This window comes from Myotis myotis, unplaced genomic scaffold, assembly GCF_014108235.1.
Source record: "Myotis myotis isolate mMyoMyo1 unplaced genomic scaffold, mMyoMyo1.p scaffold_m19_p_13, whole genome shotgun sequence".
Taxonomy (NCBI): domain Eukaryota; kingdom Metazoa; phylum Chordata; class Mammalia; order Chiroptera; family Vespertilionidae; genus Myotis; species Myotis myotis.
This window is the reverse complement of record NW_023416317.1, coordinates 1276105-1300163: the sequence shown is the minus strand read 5'-3', so window position 1 is coordinate 1300163 and position 24059 is coordinate 1276105. Positions and strand designations below refer to the sequence as shown.

At 45.9% G+C, this 24059-nt stretch overlaps 1 protein-coding gene across 1 annotated transcript; it reads right to left on the bottom strand.

Moving 5' to 3' along the window:
* Positions 1-240: 240 nt before the first annotated feature.
* On the bottom strand, positions 241-23536 carry PROK2 (prokineticin 2). The gene is made up of 3 exons (XM_036331555.1): positions 23384-23536; positions 19589-19714; positions 241-2047 (listed from the first exon to the last, which is right to left on the bottom strand). Exons 1-3 carry the CDS (start codon positions 23480-23482, stop codon positions 1943-1945), a joined length of 330 nt encoding a protein of 109 aa, XP_036187448.1. The 5' UTR covers positions 23483-23536; the 3' UTR covers positions 241-1942.
* Between the last annotated feature and the right edge of the window lie 523 nt (positions 23537-24059).

Sequence of the window (24059 nt, the reverse complement as noted above, 5' to 3'; positions counted from 1 at the left end):
CACTTGCTGAAGTCTAAATTTTTTTCTCAATGAACTCACTAAGGAATGTTCCTTGAACACAGACTAAACTGAACCCGAACCACTACTTCCGTGACCAAGGACGGTAATTAGCACAGCACAACCCCCACGTTTCTGAGCGGCTCGCCGGGGAGCCAAAGGCCTGGCGGAGTAAACAGCTCCCACGGGACCTTCTAGTAGGTTGGCACGACGAGCTTTAGTCAGTGAGACACATTTCATAAGCCATTTATTTGTGACATTGACTCCATTTACAACACTTGCTGGGTTTCAAGGCCAGGCCACGCTGGCATCGCTGTCTGGGGAGCACCGGCACCTGCCCCAGCACCGGGGCGGACACGCCGTCACCACCTGCTGAATCGGCAGTGACACCCCATGAGTCGTTCTGGTTGCAGTCGGTTCTCTATGTCATAATTTTCCTTCATTCTCCAAAACCTCGCTGACTTACATGGTTTTTGTACTTCCTTAACATTCATGCAAACAGACTTTTCCTGTATGTAAAGTGAAAATGCGCAGACAATAGTGTTATTTGACCAACTGAAGAGTCTTTGCCAAGTTTGGGATGTGGGCTATATAAAAATCAGCTTGTGATAAAAACTGAAGACAACTGTGACAAAAATAAGGATATAATATTAAAATAAATCAAGGGGTATACAGTACTGATACAGGATTTTTGATACAGAAATTCTGATACAGAATTTTTACACAGCAATAGTGATCCAGGTACAAATGGCAGGATGGCAGGCAATCCATTACAATAGAACTTTTGGTTACACATGAAGTTTAAATTACAAGTTAATACTGCTTTTAAAGGGTAACTAGTTTTATGCCAGAATAAAACCAGTACTTCCTCTTCTAGTGACATTTTTGGGAACATCTCTAACTACAAGAGTTTTCTAATAAAATTAGCTTCATAAAAAAAGAAATTATGTAATACTGTACTGTAGCGACTTGCACATAAACTAATTACTGAACCTCTGCAGCACACCGAAAAGAATATTTTGCCAGTCTGACAAAAAAAAAAGTATAAATTTGAGTCGTTCACACCAGATGGATATTGTGTGTTAGCTGTTGTCATTTTTAATTTGACAATCTAAGGGAAAGAGGCAGGTGCTGCAGGTGTCAAAAATTCTCGTGGCTCACCAGTGTGCAGGGGCACACCAGCTGAAACACTGCTGTATCAGGAATTCTTTAAAAACCCACCTATCAATCTGGACTAAATTAATTGGACCCTCCATTCCTTTGTCCTCCCACGGTCCCAGCAGACCCGAGGCCTGCGCAGACGGGCTCCATGGGCGTCTAGCAGCTCCCAGCCTCACTCCATGTCAGAGATGCTGAGGGGTCTGGTGTAGCTCTCCACTCGTCACTGCTTAGGAATCATCAAGAAGCTTGATTTTCATCAGTGACTCCACCAGCAAACTGGACGATATGGACACGCCTCCCCCACCACACACATAGTTTAAAATGCCACAAGGACAGGGAGGTAAATGGCAAAGAACAAAGTGAGGCCCTTAAAATTCTCTGAGGAGTGAGAGACCAAAGGGTGAGCAAGGATGTGTGTGGGGCAGGGATGGGAGACAAGGGTTTAAGAAAAAAGAAGTGTCTGTAACAAAATATCAAATTCTTATTGTCCTCATTTTTGTGAAAATGGGTGTTATTGGCATTAAAAAAAGCCAAACCAAATCCTAACCCAAACAGGGAAATGAGAACCAGTTCCATAATGCCTTGAACATTACATTTCTACCCCAAACTAAGTGTTTTTCAGTAAAAAGAGGTCTTTTAAAAATCAAAGCTAGAAATGTCACTTGGAAGGTTGCGGAAGCACTAGCTTTTCTGTCTGGCACACTATATGTCTGGCACAATAGCAAGGAATAGATCTTACAGGCATCATGTGGCTGCTCACATTCAAGTTTCTGCTCTAAAGTGATTACTTTCGGGCTAAACAAACAAACCGGTTGACTGCAGCTCGTGAGCAGGCTAAGCCAGGCATGCATGGACACGTGTGAAGCATCCTCCGCCCAAAAAATGGAACCTAAAATAAAAAAGAAAACTGAGTCAGAGCAGGAAACGTAAAAAACAAACAAAAACAAAACCCCACCAAACCCTTCTTGGGAAACCTCTTTGACTAATAGCTGGTGTTTGGGGGTTGACAATTCGCCCAACTGCCCAGCAGTGTGGTCAGCACTTCTCTGCGTTACCCTTTTCCATCCTCCCGCCACTGAGCGTGGCAGCTACTTTCATTAGACCCGTTCCCAGGTGAGAGACGAGGCAGTGAGACTAGTGACTTGCCCAGGGTCACACCCAGAACTTGAAGCTCGGCTGGCAGTGGACCAGAGACTAGGCTTTGAACCACCAAGCTCTACTGCCTTCCCTCTTTCTCACTGTAATTCTTTCTCCTGCTCCTGGAGCCCCTTAAGAAGAGCAGACACAGTGGGCATGACCACAGCCATCTAACAAGCAAATGTAAATTCACAGACAGTAAGCAATACATAGCTTCACACCTTGGCACACAGATGTCAGAGGAATCAAAATCTCGGGGGTGGGAGGAAGGGGGAGAAACAAGAGGGAAATTTGGGAAGGAGCAAGCTTGGTCTGCTGACATAGAAGTAAGCGAACTCCCCAAGGTAGAGCCCCCGGCCGAGGCCGGCTCATTCTGAGAGTCCTGGAACCCTGCCCGTGCCACCAACGGGGCTGGTTGAGGAGGACCAACCAGCAACTGGGCCGGTGGTTCCGTGCAGGGGCCGGTGGCGGGCACTCCACATGCACGTGCCTTCTGCAGGCAGAGAGCCAGTCAGCCCCCCTCCCCAGCAATGGTGCCTCACGAGAAGCTGCCCGTTGTTCTGCAGGATACTCGGGGGAAGCTCCCCAGCTTAGAGGTGGTGACAGTCGGTGAACTGGGAGGGCAAGTTCCCCAGAATCAGGTAAGTGAGAGGCCAGTGAGCAGACTCCCACCTCAGGGCTGTGCCACAGCTGACACGTTCCTGTTTCCAACCCACATGCTTTCGTCAGCGCCATTCCGGCGCATTTCTGACTCTATTCCACCCAAAGAGGCCACCGGTCCCATGGCCTGTCCTGGTGAGGAATCTGAGATGCATCTTCAGTGACTTCTAGATACTTTTTATGAAGAAGAGGACTGTGCAGACAGTGGCAGAACCATCCTAACCTTTGTTTGGTTTGAGCTGATGGGACAGGCCTGACTCTGGCTGCCCAAGGACCAAGGCTACTTATTCTGGGTGGTAATTTTGGGTGGGGCCACACCATGTTCTTCTTACCTCCTTTTTCCTCTTTCTTCTCTTCCTCTTTCTTCGTTCCTGCCTTCCATTTCCAAAATGGTTCTGGAAGGGCCAGGGAGACGGTTGAGAACAATGTTTATAAAGGGAGGCAGGAGGGGGTGGGGGCTGTGTGTGGTGGGCAGGCGGAGCCATCCGTTCCTTTGTCTTTTTGAAAGGGCAACGCTTTCAAGGCTCTAAGGACCGTGTCTCCACGGGCGCATGGCGCCAGCACGGTGCAGACTTGCGCTCGGAATGGTTCTGTCACTGTGTGTGTCAAAGGTGCATGGGTGCTGGGCTCACCTGCTGACGGAGAAGGTGGGTGCCGCTGGACAAGCTGGGTGACTATAGACAGTAGGAGAAGTTACACTCCATGAACTTCCGGTCCCTTCTGGGACTGTGAGAGCTTCCTTTTTGTCCAGCCTAAAACGACTGTGAGGACCAGTGTTCCTCATTTTGGGGTGATGCTCCCCGCCACTCCCCCACAGGCAACATCTAGAGACATTTTTGTTCATTACAACCAAGAGGGCAGTACCACTGACATTTAGTGGGTTGGGGCCAAGGATGTCATTAACCACCCTACAATGCACAGGACAGTCCTTACAGCAAAGAAATGTCTGGCCCCAAATGTGAACAGCACAGGCAGCAACCGCCAAGGAAAAGGAGCTGGAAGGAAGTGAAGTGAAACTAAAAATAAATACCAAGCATGTCCCTTTTATTCATTCATCCAGCGGCCATTTACTGAGTGTCACCAGCATGTTTTAGGTGCTGCGGATACAGCAATAAACAAAACAAGGGAGGCCCCTGTCCAACATGGAACTCACACTTTAATTATGAAAGAGAGATAAGCCAGTGAAATACACTGTCACTAATGCTGCCCTCGCCGTGCTCCCTGTCCTGCGCATTACGCTGTGGTCACTCTGGCTTGTCACATGGGCTGTCGGCGCCAAAAGCCGACAGGAGGAAAAACAGGCCAAATCTTGTACAGCATCTTAACCCGCCCCTTTCATATGACAGCTCTGATGACAAAGACCACAGTTTCTGACATGACACGCTGAGAGCCTTGCTGATTTCTTCACTGGCCCATTCACTTCCAGATCTACATACACAGGGTGTCAAGCTAATAGGTGTTTGACAGTCACCAATGTGAGCAAGTGCTGACAGACAACGCATACCAGAGGAGCAAGCAGAGCCCAGGAGCTAACTGTTCAGTCCAGACTTTAGAATCAACTATACATCAACCCAATGTTCCCACTAGCCCAGCACTCCAAGCGCATGCCCTGGGAGACATGGAGCAGAGTGCCAGCGCGTAGTGAAGGCATGAGCCTCACCCATTGGCAACAGGTTTTAGAAGAGGAAACAGCGTTTCTCTCCAGTCATGTTAAAGAAGAAACTATATGGGAGATGGGAAGAAAAGCCTAGTCATGTGTCATTTTATCTATCTATCTATCTATCTATCTATCTATCTATCTATCTATCATCTATCTATCATCTATCTATCTATCATCTATCTATCATCTATCTATCTATCTATCTATCTATCTATCTATCTATCTATCTATCTATCTATCTATCTATCATCTATCTATCTATCTATCTATCATCTATCTATCTATCTATCTATCATCTATCTATCTATCTATCTATCTATCTATCTATCTATCTATCTATCTATCTATCTATCTATCTATCTATCTATCTATCTATCTATCTATCTATCTATCTATCTATCTATCTATCTATCTATCTATCTATCTATCTATCTATCTATCTATCTATCTATCTATCTATCTATCTATCTATCTATCATCTATCTATCTATCTATCTATCTATCATCTATCTATCTATTATCTATCTATCTATCTATCTATCTATCTATCTATCTATCTATCTATCTAAAAGGCTAAGTGACCGACCGTATGTACATCCGACCGTCCGACCGACTGGCACATATGACGCGCACTGGCAATTTAAAAATAAACACTGATTCGCGCATGCACGAGGCATAAAAAGCTCTCACGGGCGCCAATCGCATGCAACGCCAGAATGTATCGGAAGACCAACTATTAGCACAACGTACTTCTGAAGCCGAAAAAAAGTGATGTTGTCAACAGAATATTGTTTATTTATTCATCAATTTATATATTATTTTCATATACATTTTACTAATTTTCTTTCATCTCTGACACTTCTATGATAGAAAAAGGGTGAATAGCGATATTAAAATATTTTGTATTTTAATTTTATACTATTATACTAGAAGCCCGGTGCACAAAAATTTGTGCACTCGGGAGGGTCCCTCAGCCTGGCCTGTGCCCTCTTGCAGTCTGGGACCCCTCGGGGAATGACCACCTGCTGGCTTAGGCTCACTCCCCAGGTGATTGGGCCTAAGCTGGCAGTCAGACATCCCTCTGGCAGCCCGGCAGCCCTCGGGGGATGTCCACTTGCAAGTGGGGAGCAGGCCTAGCTGCAGTCGGACATCCTTAGTGCTGCTGAGGAAGCGGGAGAGGCTCCCACCACCACCTCTGTACTGGCAGCTGTCAGCCTGGCTTGTGGCTGAGCAGAGCTCCCCCTGTGGGAGCCACTGACCACCAAGGGGCAGCTCCTGCATTGAGCGTCTGCCCCCTGGTGGTCAGTATGTGTCATAGTGACCAGTGGTTCCCAGTCGCTCTGCTGTTAGGGTCAATTTGCATATTACCCTTTTATTATATAGGATAGAGGCCTGGTGCATGGGTGGGGGCCGACTGGTTTGCCTTGAAGGGTGTCCCGGATCAGAGTGGGGGTCCCACTGGGGTTCCTGGCCAGCCTGGGTGAGGGGCTGAGGGTCATTTTCAAACTGGCCACACCCCCTTCAGGGTGGGGGTCCCCACTGGGGTGCCTGGCCAGCCTGGGTGAGGGGCTGAAGGCCGTTTTCAGGCTGGCCACAGCCCCTTCAGGGTGGGGGGTCCCTGCTGGGGTGCCTGGCCAGTCTGGGTGAGGGGCTGATGGCTGTTTTCAGACTGGCCAAGGCCCCCAGTGGGGACCCTCACCCCATGAGGGTATGGCCATCCTAGGTGAGGGGCTGATGGCTGTTTGCAGGCTGGACACAGCCCCTTCAGAGTAGTGGTCCCTGCTGGGGTACCCAGCCAGCCTGGGTGAGGGGCTAATGGCTGTTTGCAGGCTGACCAAGCCCCCCAGCAGGGACCCTCACCCCATGAGGGTGTGGCCATCCTGGATGAAGGGCTGATGGCTTTTTGCAGGCTGGCCACAGCCTCTTCAGAGTAGGGGTCCCCACTGGGGTGCCAGGCCATCCTGGTTGAGGGGCTGATGGCTGTTTGCAGGCTGGCCACGACCCCCAGCCACCCAAGCTCCCAGTGGAGGCTGGCTGGAAGCAGGTATCTGGGATTTGTTTAGCTTCTATAATTGAAACTTTGTTGCCCTTTGTGGAGGCCATAGCCAGCCAGAGCAGGCGGGAAGCTTGGCTTCCTCCATTGCCGGGGCAACCAAGCCTCCTGCTTGCTCCAGCTCCGTGGCTGCCGGCCACCATCTTGGTTGGGTTATTTGCATATAGTCGCTCTGATTGGCTGGTGGGCGTGGCTTTGGCATAGCAAAGGTATGGTCAGTTAGCATCGTTGTCTTTTATTAGTGTAGATATACTATTTTGACATGTAATTTTTTTGCAGTAATGTAATTACCACACGAATCTTTCTTCTAATTAATTTTCTTTCAATGTGAATGAATCCATGCACCAGGCCACTGGTTTGTAACAAAACTGTTTTGCAACAACTTTTTTGGTACATAGTTCTTTAAAAAGATCAAATGGTAGAATAATGCATAAAATAAAACTGAGAGTCCAAAACTCCCAGTTTCTGGTTTTATTAATTAAGAATATTGCTATGTATCTTAATTTGGTTACATTTTAAATTGTTTCTTCAAGTTTTTTTGAAATACATATACATTAATATAACCCTAAATAATGCAATCATCAACCTGGCTTCCTCTTGTGAGGAGAGGATTGACCTGAGCTGGGATGCTGGGCCTTCCCACTGACCTTGGCCTTTGGCTGCACTGTGCCCTCGAGAAGACTGGCTGAACACGGGAGCAGCGGGTTGGCCTCACTGGCTGTGTGAACATTGGTTAGGGGAGCTGTTGGCATGCAGGCCTCGGGCCTCTGGGGCTAGGGAGTCACAACAGATTTGCAAAACACAAGGGTGGTAGCTTCTGTGGATCAAGGGGAGCCCCATACTTTGGCCCTTGAATTTGGTAGCACCCATAGAGTTGAGAGACCAAAAGAAGCTGTGTGCCTGGGTAGCTGCTGAAGCTCCCAATGAGCAGTGGGTGCTGATCTCCATATTGTGTCTTGTAGGCTAGATTGATGTAGCATGAGGCTAATGGTGCTCAATCAGGGCGATTCCAGAACACAACCCCCTCTGAATGCCCCCCAAACCTGCCAGGGGACACATGTCACAGTCTGGAGACATTTTTGTTGTCACAACTAGATAGCAGATCAAGGCCAGAGATGCTGCTAAACTTCACATAATGCACAGGACAGCCCCTACAACACAGTTTCTTGACTTCGAGGCTGGTGGTGGCCAGGTTGAGAAGCTCTGCTTAGACTGAGCTGTATGTATTTCCTCAGCATCTCTCCGCCAATGGCCAATGGCCCTGCAATCACAGCTGCAATCCTGCCCCCAGGAGGTCAAAAGTAGACAGAGGTTCCTGACATCATGTGATGAAAGATGAGGCAATTAACACATTATGCTTTCCTCTACCATCTTTCACTACATTCTGTAGTGATAGAAGTTATATTTTAGTAGGCATTTTCAAAAATTTTATACTCCATCCTGAAATTACAGCTGTTTACAATGTTCTGTCACAGGTTCAGTCTATAACAGAAAGTTAATCATTTAAAATCCTCCATTTTCTTTTTACATAAACAAAAGACGCATGTTCTAATTTGAATTTTTTTTCCTTAAAAAAGTAATAATTTGTCATTTAAAAATGCAGCTAAAGAAAGTAAAACTAGTGCTTAAAATTTTGATATAAAAAGTGGAACAAAATAAATATTCAGATTAATTTTTTTGGAGGAAATAGTTAAATTAAAAAATTTCATAAAATAATCCTATATTATTAATCCTCTATATAATAAAAAGGTAATATGCAAATTGACCCTCACACCCTCACAAGATGGCTGCCTATGACAAGGCCGGCAGGGGGGTTAGTGAGAGATGACCAAACGACTGAACAAGCAGGCTGCGTGGGGAGACCAGGCCAGGAGGGGGGGGGGGCAGCTGGGGACAACCAGGCCAGCAGGGGGGGCAGTTGGGGGTGACCAGGGCAGCAGGAAGGGGCAGTTAGGGGCAACCAGGCCAGCAGGGGGGCAGTAAGGGGTGACCAGGCAGGCAGGCAGGTGAGCAATTAGGAGCCAGCAGTCCAGGATTGTGAGAGGGATGTCCAACTGCCAGTTTAGGCCCAACCCAGGCCTAAACTGGCAGTTGGACATCCCCCAAGGGGTCTCAGATTGGAGAGGGTGCAGGCTGGGCAGAGGGGAACCCTCCTCCCCTGCACAAATTTCATGCACTGGGCCTCTAGTAAGTAATAAAAATTAAAAGTATTAAACAACCTATCTAATAATAGACAAACATGGTAATTGATTGTACCTTCGTTATGCTTCCCATTGGCTAATCAGGGTGATTTGCAAATTAATTGCCAACAAAGATGGCGGTTAATTTGCATACATAGGCACAATGCTGGGAGGCGAAAGGGGAAGGACAGAAGAAGCTGCCTGCCGCTGATGGTGATTGGAAACCCAGGCGGCAGGCAAGAGCTGGGTGATCAGAGAACCGGGGCTGCCTTTGCCCCTCCCCAGCCAGTGATCAGTGATCAGCGAAGCCGGGCGGTGTTCGGGGAAGTACCTGTATTTTTTTTTCAAAGTACTTGTATTTTTAATAATTTCTTGACATGGTAAAAGAATTTTACATTATGATTCAAGGGTGGTGGGGTGAGGAGCAGCAGAACAATCCAACAAACAAAAAGGGAAACAGAAATGCATGGTGGAAGGGATTTGAAGGGTAGGTAGGGGCATTGCCCAACTAAAATGCAATGGGTTTGTTACTGAGTACTATTCATGGGAAGACAGCATCCTGACTCCTTCTCTATACAGCATATTGGGAGTAAAAATGATGCATCCAGATGGAAATATGATTAGTGGTTGGAAGGTAGACAGGGAAAGAAGAAGTCAGAAAAAGACACTGAGAGGGTCACTGGCTGGCTGGCTGCAAATACTGACTCTCCAGTAGTGATAGAATAAAAAAGTGGGGGATATCTCTGGAGGATTCAAGAGATAGGGGGCAACTCTTCTATGGTTTTGACTTGCCCAGCAGATTTCCACATACACACGTGTACATGCCTATGTTTGCATGCACACACATATACACATAACTGACTGCCCTCCCTGGAAGCATAGAAGAAGAAGAAGCCGCCAGAAGAAGAAGCCACCCACCTTTGGTCCAGACGCCAGTGCCTGACAAGCCACCCGCTGCAGCCACCCGGAGAAGCTGCCAGCCCTGTGGTCCACGGTGCCAGCGCCTGTGGCCAGGGAAATAGGTTCCCTCTTCTCCTACTGCAGTCATTACTTCAATATTCCCCTTCTGAATTTCTCTCCTGTGCTGCAACCCAACTCCACTTTTCATCAGAAGGATACGGAACAGAGAGAGCAGTGTTAAAAGCTTACATTTTTAAGCCGGTAAGGTTGGTACTTTAACATATAAATGGAAAACTAGAGTCCTTAAGGTAACAAAGGCTACAAAGGACAGGGACAGCACGTGACCTATTATATCCAGCAATCCATATGGGGACTGAAAACTTTGCAATAATGACAATTAGTGAAGATATGAATCAACTAAAATAGTTGACAGGGACAATTCTTCCATCTTTGAAAATATCTACATCAAATCTGTTTAAATAGATTTTCATCTGCATAATATAACACATTCTGACAAGACCACCACCACCACCAATGTGGTCAGTGTTGTGCCGATAAATGTTTAATAACTGAGGGACCCCCCACCCCCGAGTGCACAAATTTTTGTGCACCAGGCTACTAGTGTAATTATAAATTTCCAAAGCCAACAGATAAGCAGAATGGGATGGAACTGGCTGGTCTTTGTAAACTTTGGAAAGTATAGGTATTAGTAAACTTTAAAATAGGCATCTTTTTTATTATGTATTTTTTTATTGATTAAGGTATTACAAATGTGTCCTTATCCCCCCATTGTCACCTCATCCCCCGAGTCCTGCCCTCATAAAATAGGCATCTTTTAAAAACAGCAAAGTATTCCTTGTAGACATATGATTCAGTAACTTATTCTTAATTGTTTAAAAACTTGTTAAAAATAAAGCCATGCTAAAACTATTATTTGCCTAAAAATGTGGTTAGAAAACATGTTCTCCTTTAATGGACTTATATTTTACTCTATTTTTGAATTATCAAATATAAAGTTAAAAACCAATAAGTATAGCCCTGGCCAGTATTCTCAGTGGTTAGAGCTTTGGCTTGCCCACCAGAGGGTCTCTGGTTCGATTCCAGGTCAAGGTCTGGTACTTAGGTTGCTGTTTTGATGCACCCCAACCAAGGTCACATCGATGTTTTTTTCTCACTCTCCCCATCCTCCTTTCCACTCTTTTAAAAAATTAATGGGAAAAAATATCCTTACTTCTCAGGTGAGGGTTAAAAAACAAACAAACAAAAATCCCTATAATTATAACAGTACAGCCTAGTCAGATCTGAATAGGGTGAAAGTTTAGATCTGCACACTCCACAAGTGAACTGAATCATATGAAATACCACAGTAAGCTGAGCTCAGGACTATCAATTCCTACCCATCCTTATCAAGTTCATTCATTAAATATAAGTTCACTTCATAAAAATTAACAGACATTTGTGGCTAATAATTAAGTCAAACCAGAATGGAAAGTTTAAAATTTAAATAGGTGTAGTCTTCACCTATTCATAGCCTTATGTTTTTAGAACACCAATTCCTGTGGCCATGCCTAGTTAATCCATTTTTTTCTTTAAAAAAGCAGGGGGCCACCATCAACAAATCCACAAATGACAAGTGCTGGAGAGGATGTGGAGAAAAGGGAACCCTAGTGCACTGCTGGTGGGAATGCAGGCTGGTGCAGCCACTGTGGAAAACAGTATGGAGCTTCCTCAAAAAATTTAATATGGAACTCCCATTTGACCCAGTGATCCCACTTCTAGGAATGTTTCCTAAGAATCCAGAAACACCAATCAGAAAGACTGTATGCACCCCTGTGTTCATAGCAGCACAATTTACAATAGCTAAGACCTGGAAACAGCCCAAGTGCCCATCAGTGGACGAGTGGATAAAAGCTGTGCTACATTTACACCATGGAATACTATGCAGCTGTAAAAAAGAAGGAACTCTTACCCTTTGAGACAGCATGGAGGGACCTGGAAAGTATCATGCTAAGCAAAATAAGGCAGTCAGAGAAAGACAAGTACCACATGGTCTCACTCATATTTGGAATCTCATGAACAATATAGATCCAGAGACAGAGAACAGACTGTGGAGTCCCAGAGGGAAGATGGAGGGGGGTGGGAAGAGATCAACCAAAGAATTTATATGCATACTAGAGGCCCAGGGCATGAAAGTAGTGTATTTGGGGGGGAGGTTCCTCTGTCCGGCCTGTGCCCTCTCACATCCCTCGGGGGATGTCCGCCTGTCAGCTTAGGCCCAATCCTCTCAGGCACCCACAAAACATCTGGCTGTGAAAACATCTGGGGTTTCTGTCCACCAGGGAGAGAGAGCTTGCAATACAGGCACCCTCTTAAAGGGCCACACACAAGATTTTATTCGCAGCCACTCACCCTGGGTTTCAGCAGAGGGCAGAGCAGCCTACAGCCACATGAGAAATCAAAAGATACCTTGAAACAAATGAAAATGAGAACAAAACAACCCCAAGTCTGTGAGATACAGGGAAAGCAGGCCTAAAGGAAAATTTATACCATTACAGGCCTATCTCAAGAAACAAGAAAAAGTTCAAATAAACAATATAACTTTACACTTAAAGGAACTTGAAAAAGAACAACACAAAGAGCTCAGAGTGAGCAGAAGGAAGAAAATAATAAAGATCAGAGCAGAAAGAAATGAAACAGAATCTAAAAAACAATACGAAAAAAAGTAAATAAATAAAATACAATACGAAGTATAAATGAAACCAAGAGCTAGTTCTCTGAAAAGATAAACAAGATTGACAAACCTTTAACCAGACTCATCAAGAAAAAAGAGAGAGGACCCAAATAAACAAAATCAAAAATGAAAGAGAAGTAACAACTGACACAAAAAAATTACAAAGGATTGTAAGAAATATGAATAACTATATGTCAACAAATTGGACAACCTGAAAGAAATGGGTAAATTCCTACAAACATGCAATCTTCCAAAACTATATCAGGAAGAATCAGAGAATCTGAATAGACTGGTTAATTAAAGCAATAATAATAGCCCTAACTGGTTTGGCTCAGTGGATAGAGCATCGGCCCATGGACTGAAAGGTCCCAGGTTCGATTCTGGTCAAGGGCATGTACCTTGGTTGTGGGCACATCCCCAGTGGGGGGTGTGCCGGAGGCAGCTGATCGATGTTTCTCTCTCATCGATGTTTCTGACTCTCTATCCCTCTCCCTTCCTCTCTGTAAATATATATATATATATATATATAAAATAAAACAGTAATAATAATAATAAAAACACTCCCAACAAAGATCCCTGGACTGGATGTGTTTACAGGTGAATTTTACCAAACATTCAAAGAAGAACTAACACCCATCCTTCTCAAACTACTCCAAAATATTGAAAACCAGATAATGACAAAGAAAGAAAAGTATAGGTCAATATCCCTGATGAGCATAAATGCTAAAATCTCAACAAAATATCGGCAAACCTAGTCCAGCAATACATTAAAAGGATCAAGTGGAATTTATTCTGGGAGTGCAAAGTTGGTATAATATCTGCAAATCAATAAGCATGGTACACCACATAAACAAAATTAAGGATAAAAACCACATGATCATGTAAATAGATGCATAAGAAAGCATTTGATAAGACCCAGCACCCATTATTGATCAAAATTCTCAGCAAAGAGAGAATGAGGGAATATACCTTAATGTAATGAAGGCCCTGTAGGACAAACCCACAGCCAACATCATACTCAATGGACAAAACCTACAAGCGTTCCCCTTAAGAGGAGGAACAAGAAAAGATGTCCACATTCACCACTCTTATTCAACATAGTACTGGAAGTCCTAGCCACAGCAACCAGAGAAGAAGAAGAAATAAAAGGCATCGAAATTGGAAAAGAAGTAGTAAACCTGACATTATTTGCAGATGGCATTATATTGTATAGAGAGAACCCTAAAGATTCCACCAAAAATCTACTAGAACTGATAAATGAATTCAGTAAAGTAGCAAAATACAAAATAAATATCCAGAAATAAGTTGCATTTTTAAACACAATGATGAATGATCAGAAATGGAAACTAAAAAAACAATTCCCTTCACAATTGCTTTAAAAGAATAAAATACCTAGGGATAAATTTAACCGAGGGTGCAGAAGGCCTGTGTTTGAAAGAAACTGAAGAAGACACAGCAAGTGGGAGCACATAGTGTGTTCCTGGGCAGGAAGAAGTAATATTAACGTGCCCGTATACCCAAAGCAATCTGCAGATTCAACGCAAGATACCAATGGCGTAGTCACAGAACTGGGACAAACATTCCAAAAATTTATATGAAAACACAAAAGACCCAAATAGCAACAACAATCTTGAGAAAGAAGAACAAAATTGGAGGAATAATACTACCTGATATCAAACTATACCCAAGGCATAGTAATTAAAATAGCATGGTACTGGCACAAAAACAGACACACAGATCAATGGAACAGAATAGAGAGCTCAGAAATAAACCCACACCTTTATAGTCATTTAATATTTGACAGAGGGGGCAAAAACATACAATGGGCTATAGCTATTCTATTCAATAAATGGTGTTGGGCAAGTTGAACTGATACGTGCAAAAGAAAAATGAATCTAAACCACCTCCTTACTCCTCACATAAGAATAAACCAAAATCGGCTTACAAACTTAAATGTTAGACTTGAAGTCATAAAAATCTAGAAGAAAACACAGGCAGTAAAATCTTGGACATTTCTTGTAGCAATATTTTTTTTCTGATATATCTCCTTGGGCAAAGGAAAAAAAGAAAAAGCAAGCAAATGCGACTAAATCAAACTAAAAAGTTTTTGTGCAGCAAAGGAAACCATTGAGGAAATGAAAAGACAACCATGTAATGGGAGAACATATTCACCAATGAGACATCTAATAAGGGGTTATTATCTGAAATTTATAAAGAACTTATAAAACTCCCCCCCCCAAAAAAACCCCCCACAAACAATCCAATTTAAAAGTGGGCAAAGAACCTTAATAGACACTCTCCAAAGAGAATGTATTGATGGCTAAAACACATGAAAAGAGGCTCAATGTCACTAGTCATGAGAGAAATGTAAGTTAAAATGACAATGAGGTATCACCTCACACCTGTCAGAGTGGCTACTATCAATTAATCAATAGACAACAAGTGCTGGTGAAGATGTGGAGAAGAGGGACCCTCCTGCACTGCTGGTGAGAGTGCAGACTGGTGCAGCCACTGTGGAAAGCAGTACCGAGTTACCTCAAAAAATTGAATCTGGAACTGCCCCTGAACCACCAATTTCACTTCTGGGAATTTATCTGTAGAAACCAGAAACAGTAAATAGAAAGAATATATGCACCTCTATGTTCCTTGCAGCATTATTTAGAATAGCCAAAATTTGGAAGCAGCCCAAGTGCCCATCCGTAAATGAGTACATAAAACAGCTGTGGTACATTTACAAAATGGAATACTACTTGCCCTTAAAAAGGAAGAAAATGTTATCCTTTGCAACAGCATGGATGGACCGGAAGAACAGGATACTAAGTGAAATAAGGTAGTCAGAGAAAGACAACTGCCATGTAATTTCACTCAGATATAGATCTAATGAATAAACTGAACTAGTAAGCAAAATGGAGACAGACTCAGAGAGAGCAGGCTGACAGCTCCCGAGGTGGAGGCTGGGCAGAGTGGAGGGACTGAACAAGGAAAGAGAAAGAACTCATGATGTGGACAGCACTGTGGTAATTATGGGGGGTGGACGGGAGTGGAAGAAGGTATAGAGTAGTGGTTCTCAACCTTCCTAATGCTGCGACCCTTTAATACAGTTCCTCATGTTGTGGTGACCCCCAATTTCATTGTTACAAATTGAACATAATTAAAGCATAGTGATTAATCACAAAAACAATATGTAATTATATATGTGTTTTCCCATGGTCTTAGGCGACCCCTGTGAAAGGGTCTTTCGACCCCCAAAGGGGTCGTGACCCACAGGTTGAGAACTGCTGGTATAGAGGAATACATGGTGTTGGGGAAAACAAAATAAATAAAAATATCTCTGATTTGGAAAACTCATTGGAACTATAAGATGAGACAAATTCCCACTTTGGACTGTTAATCCTCATCCACACAAGCCAGTTCCAGTCCATTGGCCTCAATGCTGTTCCATAAACACAGCAGCTTTTGTGGAGAAAGAAGTGGTTAGACGTTAAGACCACAGACAAGAAGAGACGCCTGGTGTCTGCCATCTGACTGGCACTGTGACTCAGCAGTCCCCGAAGCCCCGTCTGAACATAGGTGTGTGGAGACAGGGACAAAAGCAGCCATTCTTTCTAGCGCCCTGAGCACCGGACACGCAGCACTGACAGGTCCAGCAGGCGCAGCTCCTGCTATGAGTGCAAGACCTGTCTCTTCACCTGGCTTAGCCGCAGGCGGCAACCCTCCCGGGGTGAGTGAGGCTACGGTGCAGAGCAGCACGTCCCAAGGACAGGCTGAGCGGAGGCTAAGCTCTCAGCAGCGGACTCACACGTACCACGACCGACATTCAGAAAGGAACGTGCCCATGGAGACCAGTGCCCAGAGAGACCGGTGCCCAGGGGAGACCGGTGCCCGCAGAGACCATTGCCTACAGAGACCGGTGCCCAGGGAGACCGGTGCCCAGAGAGACCGGTGTCCAGGGGAGACCAGTGCCCACAGAGACCATTGCCTACAGAGACCGGTGCCCACGGAGACTGGTGCCCAGGGAGACCGGTGCCCAGGAGAGACCAGTGCCCAGGGAGACAGGTGCCCAGGCAAGACCGATGCCCAGGGGAGACCGGTGCCCAGGGAGACCAATGCCCGGGGGAGACCGATGCCCAGGGGAGACCGGTGCCCAGGGAGACCAATGCCCAGGGGAGACCGATGCCCAGGGGAGACTGGTGCCCATGGAGACCGGTGCCCAGGGAGACCAGTGCCCCAGGGGGATGAGTGCCCAGGGAGACCGGTGCCCAGGGAGACCAGTGACCAGAGAGACTGGTGCCCATGGAGACCGGTGCCCAGGGAGACCGGTGCCCAGAGAGACCGGTGCCCAGAGAGACTGGTGCCCATGGAGACCGGTGCCCAGAGAGACCGGTGCCTAGAGAGACAGGTGCCCAGGGAGACTGGTGCCCAGGGGAGACTGGTCCCCAGGGAGACCGGTGCCCAGGGGAGACTGGTGCCCAGGGGAGACTGGTCCCCAGGGAGACCGGTGCCCAGGCGAGACCGATGCCCAGGGGAGACCGGTGCCCAGGGAGACCAATGCCCAGGAGAGACCGATGCCCAGGGAGACCGGTGCCCACGGAGACCGGTGCCCAGAGAGACTGGTTCCCAGGCAGCTGGGCCAACGGCACCTTCCCGAGGTTTGGAACCAAGACAGATGACTGTGGTTTAAGACCTTCCCAGTTCTAAATAGCCAAGACTAAAGGTGCATGTCACGTTTAAAAATGACAGTCCAGTCGCGAGCGATAAAACCCAAGGGGAAGAATGGTTTAAACATAACAGGAAGTGTTTCTCAAGGAAACCACAGGAGAGCTACACTCAGCTTCAGATGTGTCCCAACAACCAGAGTCCCTACTGCAGACAAGCCACGGAGCTCAGCCACGCCAAGGTAATCATTAAGCTTCTTCCGAGAAAGTGGCACCAGGAACCTCGCCTGCGCCTGTGCAGTACCGGGAAGATGCTTGATTCAGCTGCAGCTTTACCCTCTCTGCACCCGCGGTAAAAGCGGAGTGGAATCCACTTTGCTTCAGTAACGTGGAGAGGGGGCACTGCAGAGACAGCTCTGCCTGCAACAAGCTACCAGGCCCGGGCGCATCCCTCTGCCCTGGACTTCACTTTACTGCTCGGTAAATGCGGTCTTTGGACTAGAAAGCAAGGCACTGCGTCGTCCCTGGAGGAGTTTGCATTTCAAAAGTTTTGAATCTTTTGGGCAAGGACTGTCCAGGCTCCCCACACTTCTCTGCTCCCTCCCATCTCCCACCCACCCCTGCTAGAGGCCTGTAAACCTGCTGGGGCCGCAGGCAGGGGCCTGCAGCACAACCCATAGCCCCACTCACCCTGCCCTCCTATGCTCATACCAATTCTTGCCAATGACGCTTCAAAGGTATGGCTTAGGCCACTCTGATAGTAACCTGTTAGATAATATACAGTGGAAAATTAACTATCATTAACCTCTAGGACTGTGAACAACCTATCCTATAGTCAGTCAATTACTTTTATATCTTAAATTAAGATAGAAGACTAGTTGTATTATCAATGATTTTTGGACACAAGCAGACAAACACAAAACAACAGATGGCAGCTGCCTCCACTTTGCTCATAGGTATGTAAATTCTTATGTTCTGAACGCAGACACTAACAGCACAGCACACACCTCTACCACAAGACACAACTGATGTACTTCTGCCTTAGCAGTAGGTCTGATATAAAAAATCTTTTCAAGAACTTCTATACTCTTATTTCTGCAAAGAAGCATACGATGGTATATGATGGGATATATGTCTATATACATACACACACACAATGAGTGGCCAGATTATGACCACCTGACGTTTGTAGGCACATTAGCTGTACACTGCATCATATGGGATATGGAAGCCGAAGGCCTGTTCGAACATCTTTGCTGTCTGAAGTTACCAAGATAAAACGTCTCCAATTCGCACCGGAACACAAGGATTGGACAGTTGAGCATTGGAAAAAAGTCACGTGGCCCGATGAATCACGTTTCCAGTTGCATCATGCAGATGGCAGAGTGAGAATTTGGGGGAAACAACATGAAAGCATGCACCCCACATGCATGAGTACAAACCTTCAAGCTGGTGGGGGCAGTGTTATGGTTTGGGGCATGTTTTCCTGTCATGATTTGGGCCCTTTAATTCATGTGGAACAACGTCTGAATAGCACAACATCCCTAAGTATCAGTGCTGATCAGGTTCATCCTACCATGTTGATGGCGTATCCCAATGGAGATGGCTTCTTCCAACAAGACAATGCGCCATGCCACGGTGCTCGTATTGTGCAGGAGTGGTTTCAAGAGCATGAGGGAGGCTTTACCTTGCTGAGGTGGCCCCCACAATCACCAGATCGCAATCCAATTGAGCATTTGTGTGACGAAGTTAAAAGAGCCATCAGGCAGCTGGTTCCACAGCCATCAAATCTCACAGAACTGGACGGTGCTATTCATCAGGCATGGTGCCAGATTCCTCGCATCACCTTTCAACATCTCGTGGAGTCAATGCCAAGAAGAATTGCCGCAGTATTGGAGGCAAAAGGTGGCCCAACGAAGTACTGGTGGGTGGTCATAATAATCTGGCCACTCATGTTCAAATATAACCCACGTTCAAAGGCTGTTAAATCGTGTTGTTTACCCACATCTTCAGAAAAACATCACTTCTACTGTCGTGGTAAACAACCTGCTTCCCTATTTATAATGGTCTGGCCCTCTAGCAACTTAAGCATGAAATTATAGCTAATTTGCCTACAAACGTCAGGTGGTCATAATAATCTGGCCACTCAGTGTGTGTGTGTGTGTGTGTGTGTGTGTGTGTGTGTGTGTGCTCCTAAATGATTTTAAACAAATTCATGTGTTTGAAATTATTTTTATGAAGTATCTCTAATGTCAAACTATGACAGGAAACTGATCGCCAGACTGAGTTAGAGGACACAATTCTTTCCAACGGAAGGGGAGCGGGCAGAGCAGGTGGTTTCCACTGTCATCTTCTCTAACTTCCATGCCCCGGGCTGCATGTCACACAGGCTTGCTCAAGGTGAGGGCACTGCAACAGGAGAGAACCACTGTGAATACAAGTACACATACTCACTTTACGGGACCGTGGGTGGCAGCTGTCTCCTGCTCTGCCCATGGGTGTGCAAAGCCTTAGGCCCCGAATCCAAATGCTAACAGCACAGCACGTGTTCCCAACACACTGGAAGTCATCATTGCAAGCCTGGAATGACACCAGCAAGCTTAAATAGAGATAGTGGGAGAGACTCAGGGGGGGCATCTAAAAATAGCAATAAAAAAGCGCTTTAACTATCCAACTGCTCTGTGATAATAATCCCATATATAAAAAACTGCAATCTTCATTTACTTGTCCATGTTTGACATAAAATATAATCAGAAGAGATTTTCCTAGTTTTTAAAAAAATGGCCTAAAAATGACTCACACATTATGAAAACCTTAAACACAATTTTTTAAAAACCAGTTATCTTTTTCTAGTGCTTTATTGAATTTGCTTTGAACTTGAAAAAAAAAATGAGTCTATATTAATCTTATACCGTACACAGCCACTAAACACTACACAAGTCAAATCACGAGACTATATGATTATTAACTGAATACATTGGGCCCAGTTTTTCCAAAGGGATTTACATGGTCTCTAAGTCTGGCATGAACTGCTTCAGACCCATCAAGGCACTGATGTAAATTTTAGAAAGACTCATTTTCCTTTTTAAATATTTGCATTTTGGTTCATGACACTTGATGTTTCTCACACCACTGACTTGATTTTCACCATTTCCTCTTTAAAGAAAGAAATCTCATAGGGTGAGAATGGGCAGACCAAGGCTTTCCCTTATGTTACTCTTTTATCGCCAGTGAGTAACCTGCAAAAAGAAAATTGTTGGCTTAGCATATACACATGTGCACATTATAAAACCAATGGAGCTTCTGTCGGAGCCATCAGAGGAGAAAATGCAATTGTTAACAGTGATGACTCAGGGCACCTGCTCCCAATACAAACACTGTAAATACACACAATTAAAGAATCAACTATGGCCCTCATGGTTTGGCTCAGTGGATAGAGCGTCGGCCTGTGGACTGAACGGTGCTGGGTTCAATTCCAGACAAGGCATGTACCTTGGTTGCGGGCACATCCCCAGTAGGGGGTGTGCAGGAGGCAGCTGACTGATGCTTCGCTCTCATCCATGTTTCTAACTCTCTACCCCTCTCCCTTCCTCTCTGTAAAAAATCAATAAAAATATTTTTTTAAAAAGAATCAACTATGAAGGAATTCCATACTGTGATAAATAGAAATAAACAATGAAGTCTAAATTTATATGCTTAAAAATCGATCTGAAGGTCTATTGTTCTTTCCTAGAATCAACCAAAAATAGGATGCTTTGTTTGAATGGGGTGTAGTAATCTATTTTGCCAACATTAAGGTAAAAACATCCTGTCTTATAAAATATGTAAGAAATAAAAAAACTTATAATTTAGGCACAAGTTTAAATGTACATTTATTGGAAACAACTAAAGCATTTCTTCAAAATTCTAGTTTTGGGGACAGCCATAACTTCTTAAATATAAACACATGGACACACTTTATTACTTTTAATTGATTTATTTCCCCTGCTAACACTTTTTTCTCAACCTATTTAAAACAAGTATCTGGACTAAGACTACAATTTCCACCTTGGGGTGTTTGGACATTTATCGGAAAATATTTAATCATTTCCATCTTCCAGCTCTTATCTGTATGCCAGGTATCATGCCCATGTGGCTCTCCCAACCATCAGTGAAATGTTCAGTACATGATGTTTCCCAATGTGGTTTTAACAAAACGATGATATGTATATATATATACTTATTGATTTCAGAGACGAAAGGAGAGGGAGAGAGAGAGAGACATCAATGATGAGAGAGAATCATGGATCGGCTGCCTCCTGCTCGCCCCCTGCTGGGGATCCAGCCTGCAACCCAGGCATGCGCCCTTGACCGGAATCGAACTTGGGACTTTTCAGTCTGCAGGCTGATGCTCTATCCACTGAGCCACACCAGCCAGGGCTCAATGACTTTAAATGACTACATATATTCGCCCAAACAGTAAGTGTTTAAGGTGGAGGTTTCAGGCCATATTTTATTCCAACAGATGCTCAAGACCCCGCATTCTGAAGCCCCACCAACTCTATTAGGCAATCAAAATCCAGCCAAAAATCTTTTAAAATTCAACCCATCGCTTGCATGTTTAATATCCTATGGACAATATATCCAGATAAGTTATTTAGTTTTTCATTTGACTCCAGATGGTTCCTGTCATGGAGACATAACTGCATTTCTTCATTGCCGTGCAGCTTTAGAGACTCGTAAAAGAATTCTCCTTTTGTAACACAGAGTTAAAATCACAACAAACAGCACACATACTATATAACAAGCCCGTCTAAATCTCTCTATAGATAAACATCCAATGTGATAAAGATTTCATTTTGTAACAAGAAGCTTTAGTTTCTGGAAATATTTACAAAGAATTGCATAGGGTTATATATTTTTAATTAGACAGCTGCTTCCTAACGCCCTTCAGCCTTAAGCCATTGCAGATCTAGCCAAACTGTGTTGTCCTGTGAATGGAACAAAAAGATACTTATATTGCAAAAGAATTTTGGGCTCAGAGGATTAGCAGAAATTTTAAATGAGCCAGCGGGAGAAGAGGGGGGAAATCATGTTTCAATTCTCATGTATTAGAAAGACCTATAAAAACATTTTTCAACCACACCAGCTGGCTACTTTCAAAGGTATTCAAATACATTTTGTAAAAAATCTCTAAATGACTCTAATAAATATCACAACTCTTACAGTTGCGTATCTCCTGGGCGGAACCACATACTGCTGAGGTCCCAGGGCTCACAATGTGCTCTGAGACTGCTAATTAGCATGGAGACAACAGAGCTTTATTTTCTCAAGACAATGACATTTCCCTTCGATTTAAATGTTATTTCATTATCATTTCAAATATGGAAGTTTTATTTAAATCCTAGAACGTGGACTTGGATATTTGGAGCAATTTAATGGAGGTGTAAAGTAATTTCAGACTTGGAAGGAAGGAATAAGGACATGACAGCGGGTTTGCATTGTTGATGTAAAGTGGACTGGACCTGTGGGTTCTGTACTAGGAATTCACCCTCAGACCCACACAAAGACCTCTGGGCGGGAGAAGGGTGAGTTAGCGCCCTCCCGATGCAGATTTCTCTCTACGCTGAAGCCTTTGCATGGCCTCCTTTTCCATCATTTGCAGGAGCAGGAGGTGCTTCATCGGGAACTGGAAATGGGAAACTTTCATAGGGAGACTCTCAAGACGCGGGGAAAAACACCCCCCACCCCCCAAACAAACAGAAAACCCTGGGACCCAGAAAGAAGCACCCACACTGCTTTTCAGAGCGCACACATGGCCTGGGACCAAGGTCTTTCCAAGCGATTCTGTGGGGGACGCGTGGGGAGCAAGTCCCCGCTACAGAGGAGGGGGCCGGGTGGAGTATGCGCCAGGCCCCGGCAGTTCAGCAAGGGCCTCGGGGTTCCGGTTCAGGCGGCACGTTCCGGGATAGAGCTTGAGGGGACTGAAGAGCATCTTCCCGCGGACAGAGAAGGACCAGACCCCAGGAGGGTGCGGGGAGACAGGAGAGGCAGGTGGGGAAGTGCGACGAAGGTGCCGAGGGCGGCACTTGGTCACTTTTCTTGCGGGGCGCGCCCAGGGTCCGTGCTGTCGGGCACCCTCCTAAGTGCGCCACGGGGCGGCCCAGGCGGGTCCCGGCGCCGGGACCCCCTCCCCGCGGCCCTCGCCGCCCTCGCGGTGCCTTCCCCAGCCTCGCGGGCGCCGCCGCCGACAGGTGCGGGGCTGCTTACCCCGGTGATGACGGCGGCGTCCCCGGCGCGGGGAGCGAGCAGCAGCGGCGGCAGCAGCAGCAGCAGCAGCAGCATCTGGGCGCCGCGCGGGTGCCTCATGGCGCCCTCGGGGCTGGCGGCCGTGGGGGCGGTCGGGGCGGTCGGGGCGGTCGCTCGCTGGGGCGCAGAGCTTCGGGCTGGCGGCGCCGCGAGCCTCGGGCGGTTATAAAGGCGAGCGCGGCCGTGACTCAGCCGCGGGCGCTGCGGGCACCCCCGCCCCCGCTCCCACGCCAGCCCGCGCCCCGCCTCGGGCGCCACGCAGGCAGCCCCGGGAGCCCCGCGCCCCGCGCCTGACTCGCCCGCGTGGCTGCGGGGCTGAGACTCGCTGCCGGGCTGAGACTCGCTGCCGTCCTCGTTGCCAAAGCGACACGTGCTCAGCGCGACTCCTCGCAGCGCGTTTGCTCTCCAGATGCCGGGGAGCGCCTACTACGCGCCGCGCGCTGGGGACACGCGTGTGTGTATGTGTGTGTGTGTGTGTATGTGTGTGTGTATGTGTATATGTGTGTGTATATGTATGTGTGTGTATGTGTGTATGTGTGTATGTGTGTGTATGTGTGTGTGTGTGTATGTATGTGTGTGTGTGTATGTATGTGTGTGTGTGTGTACGCGCGCGCGCGCGCGCGGGGGGAGCGGGAGG

What these genes read in the sequence shown, in the direction of transcription:
- PROK2 (XM_036331555.1), bottom strand. Translation starts at nt 23,482, where the DNA reads ATGAGGCACCCGCGCGGCGCCCAGATGCTGCTGCTGCTGCTGCTGCTG. An exon ending in ACGCCGCCGTCATCACCGGG is followed by an intron (nt 19,715 to 23,383) that starts GTAAGCAGCCCC and finishes GTGTCATTCCAG; the next exon opens with GCTTGCAATGATGACTTCCA. An exon ending in GCCACCCACGGTCCCGTAAA is followed by an intron (nt 2,048 to 19,588) that starts GTGAGTATGTGT and finishes TTTTTATTTTAG; the next exon opens with GTTCCATTTTTTGGGCGGAG.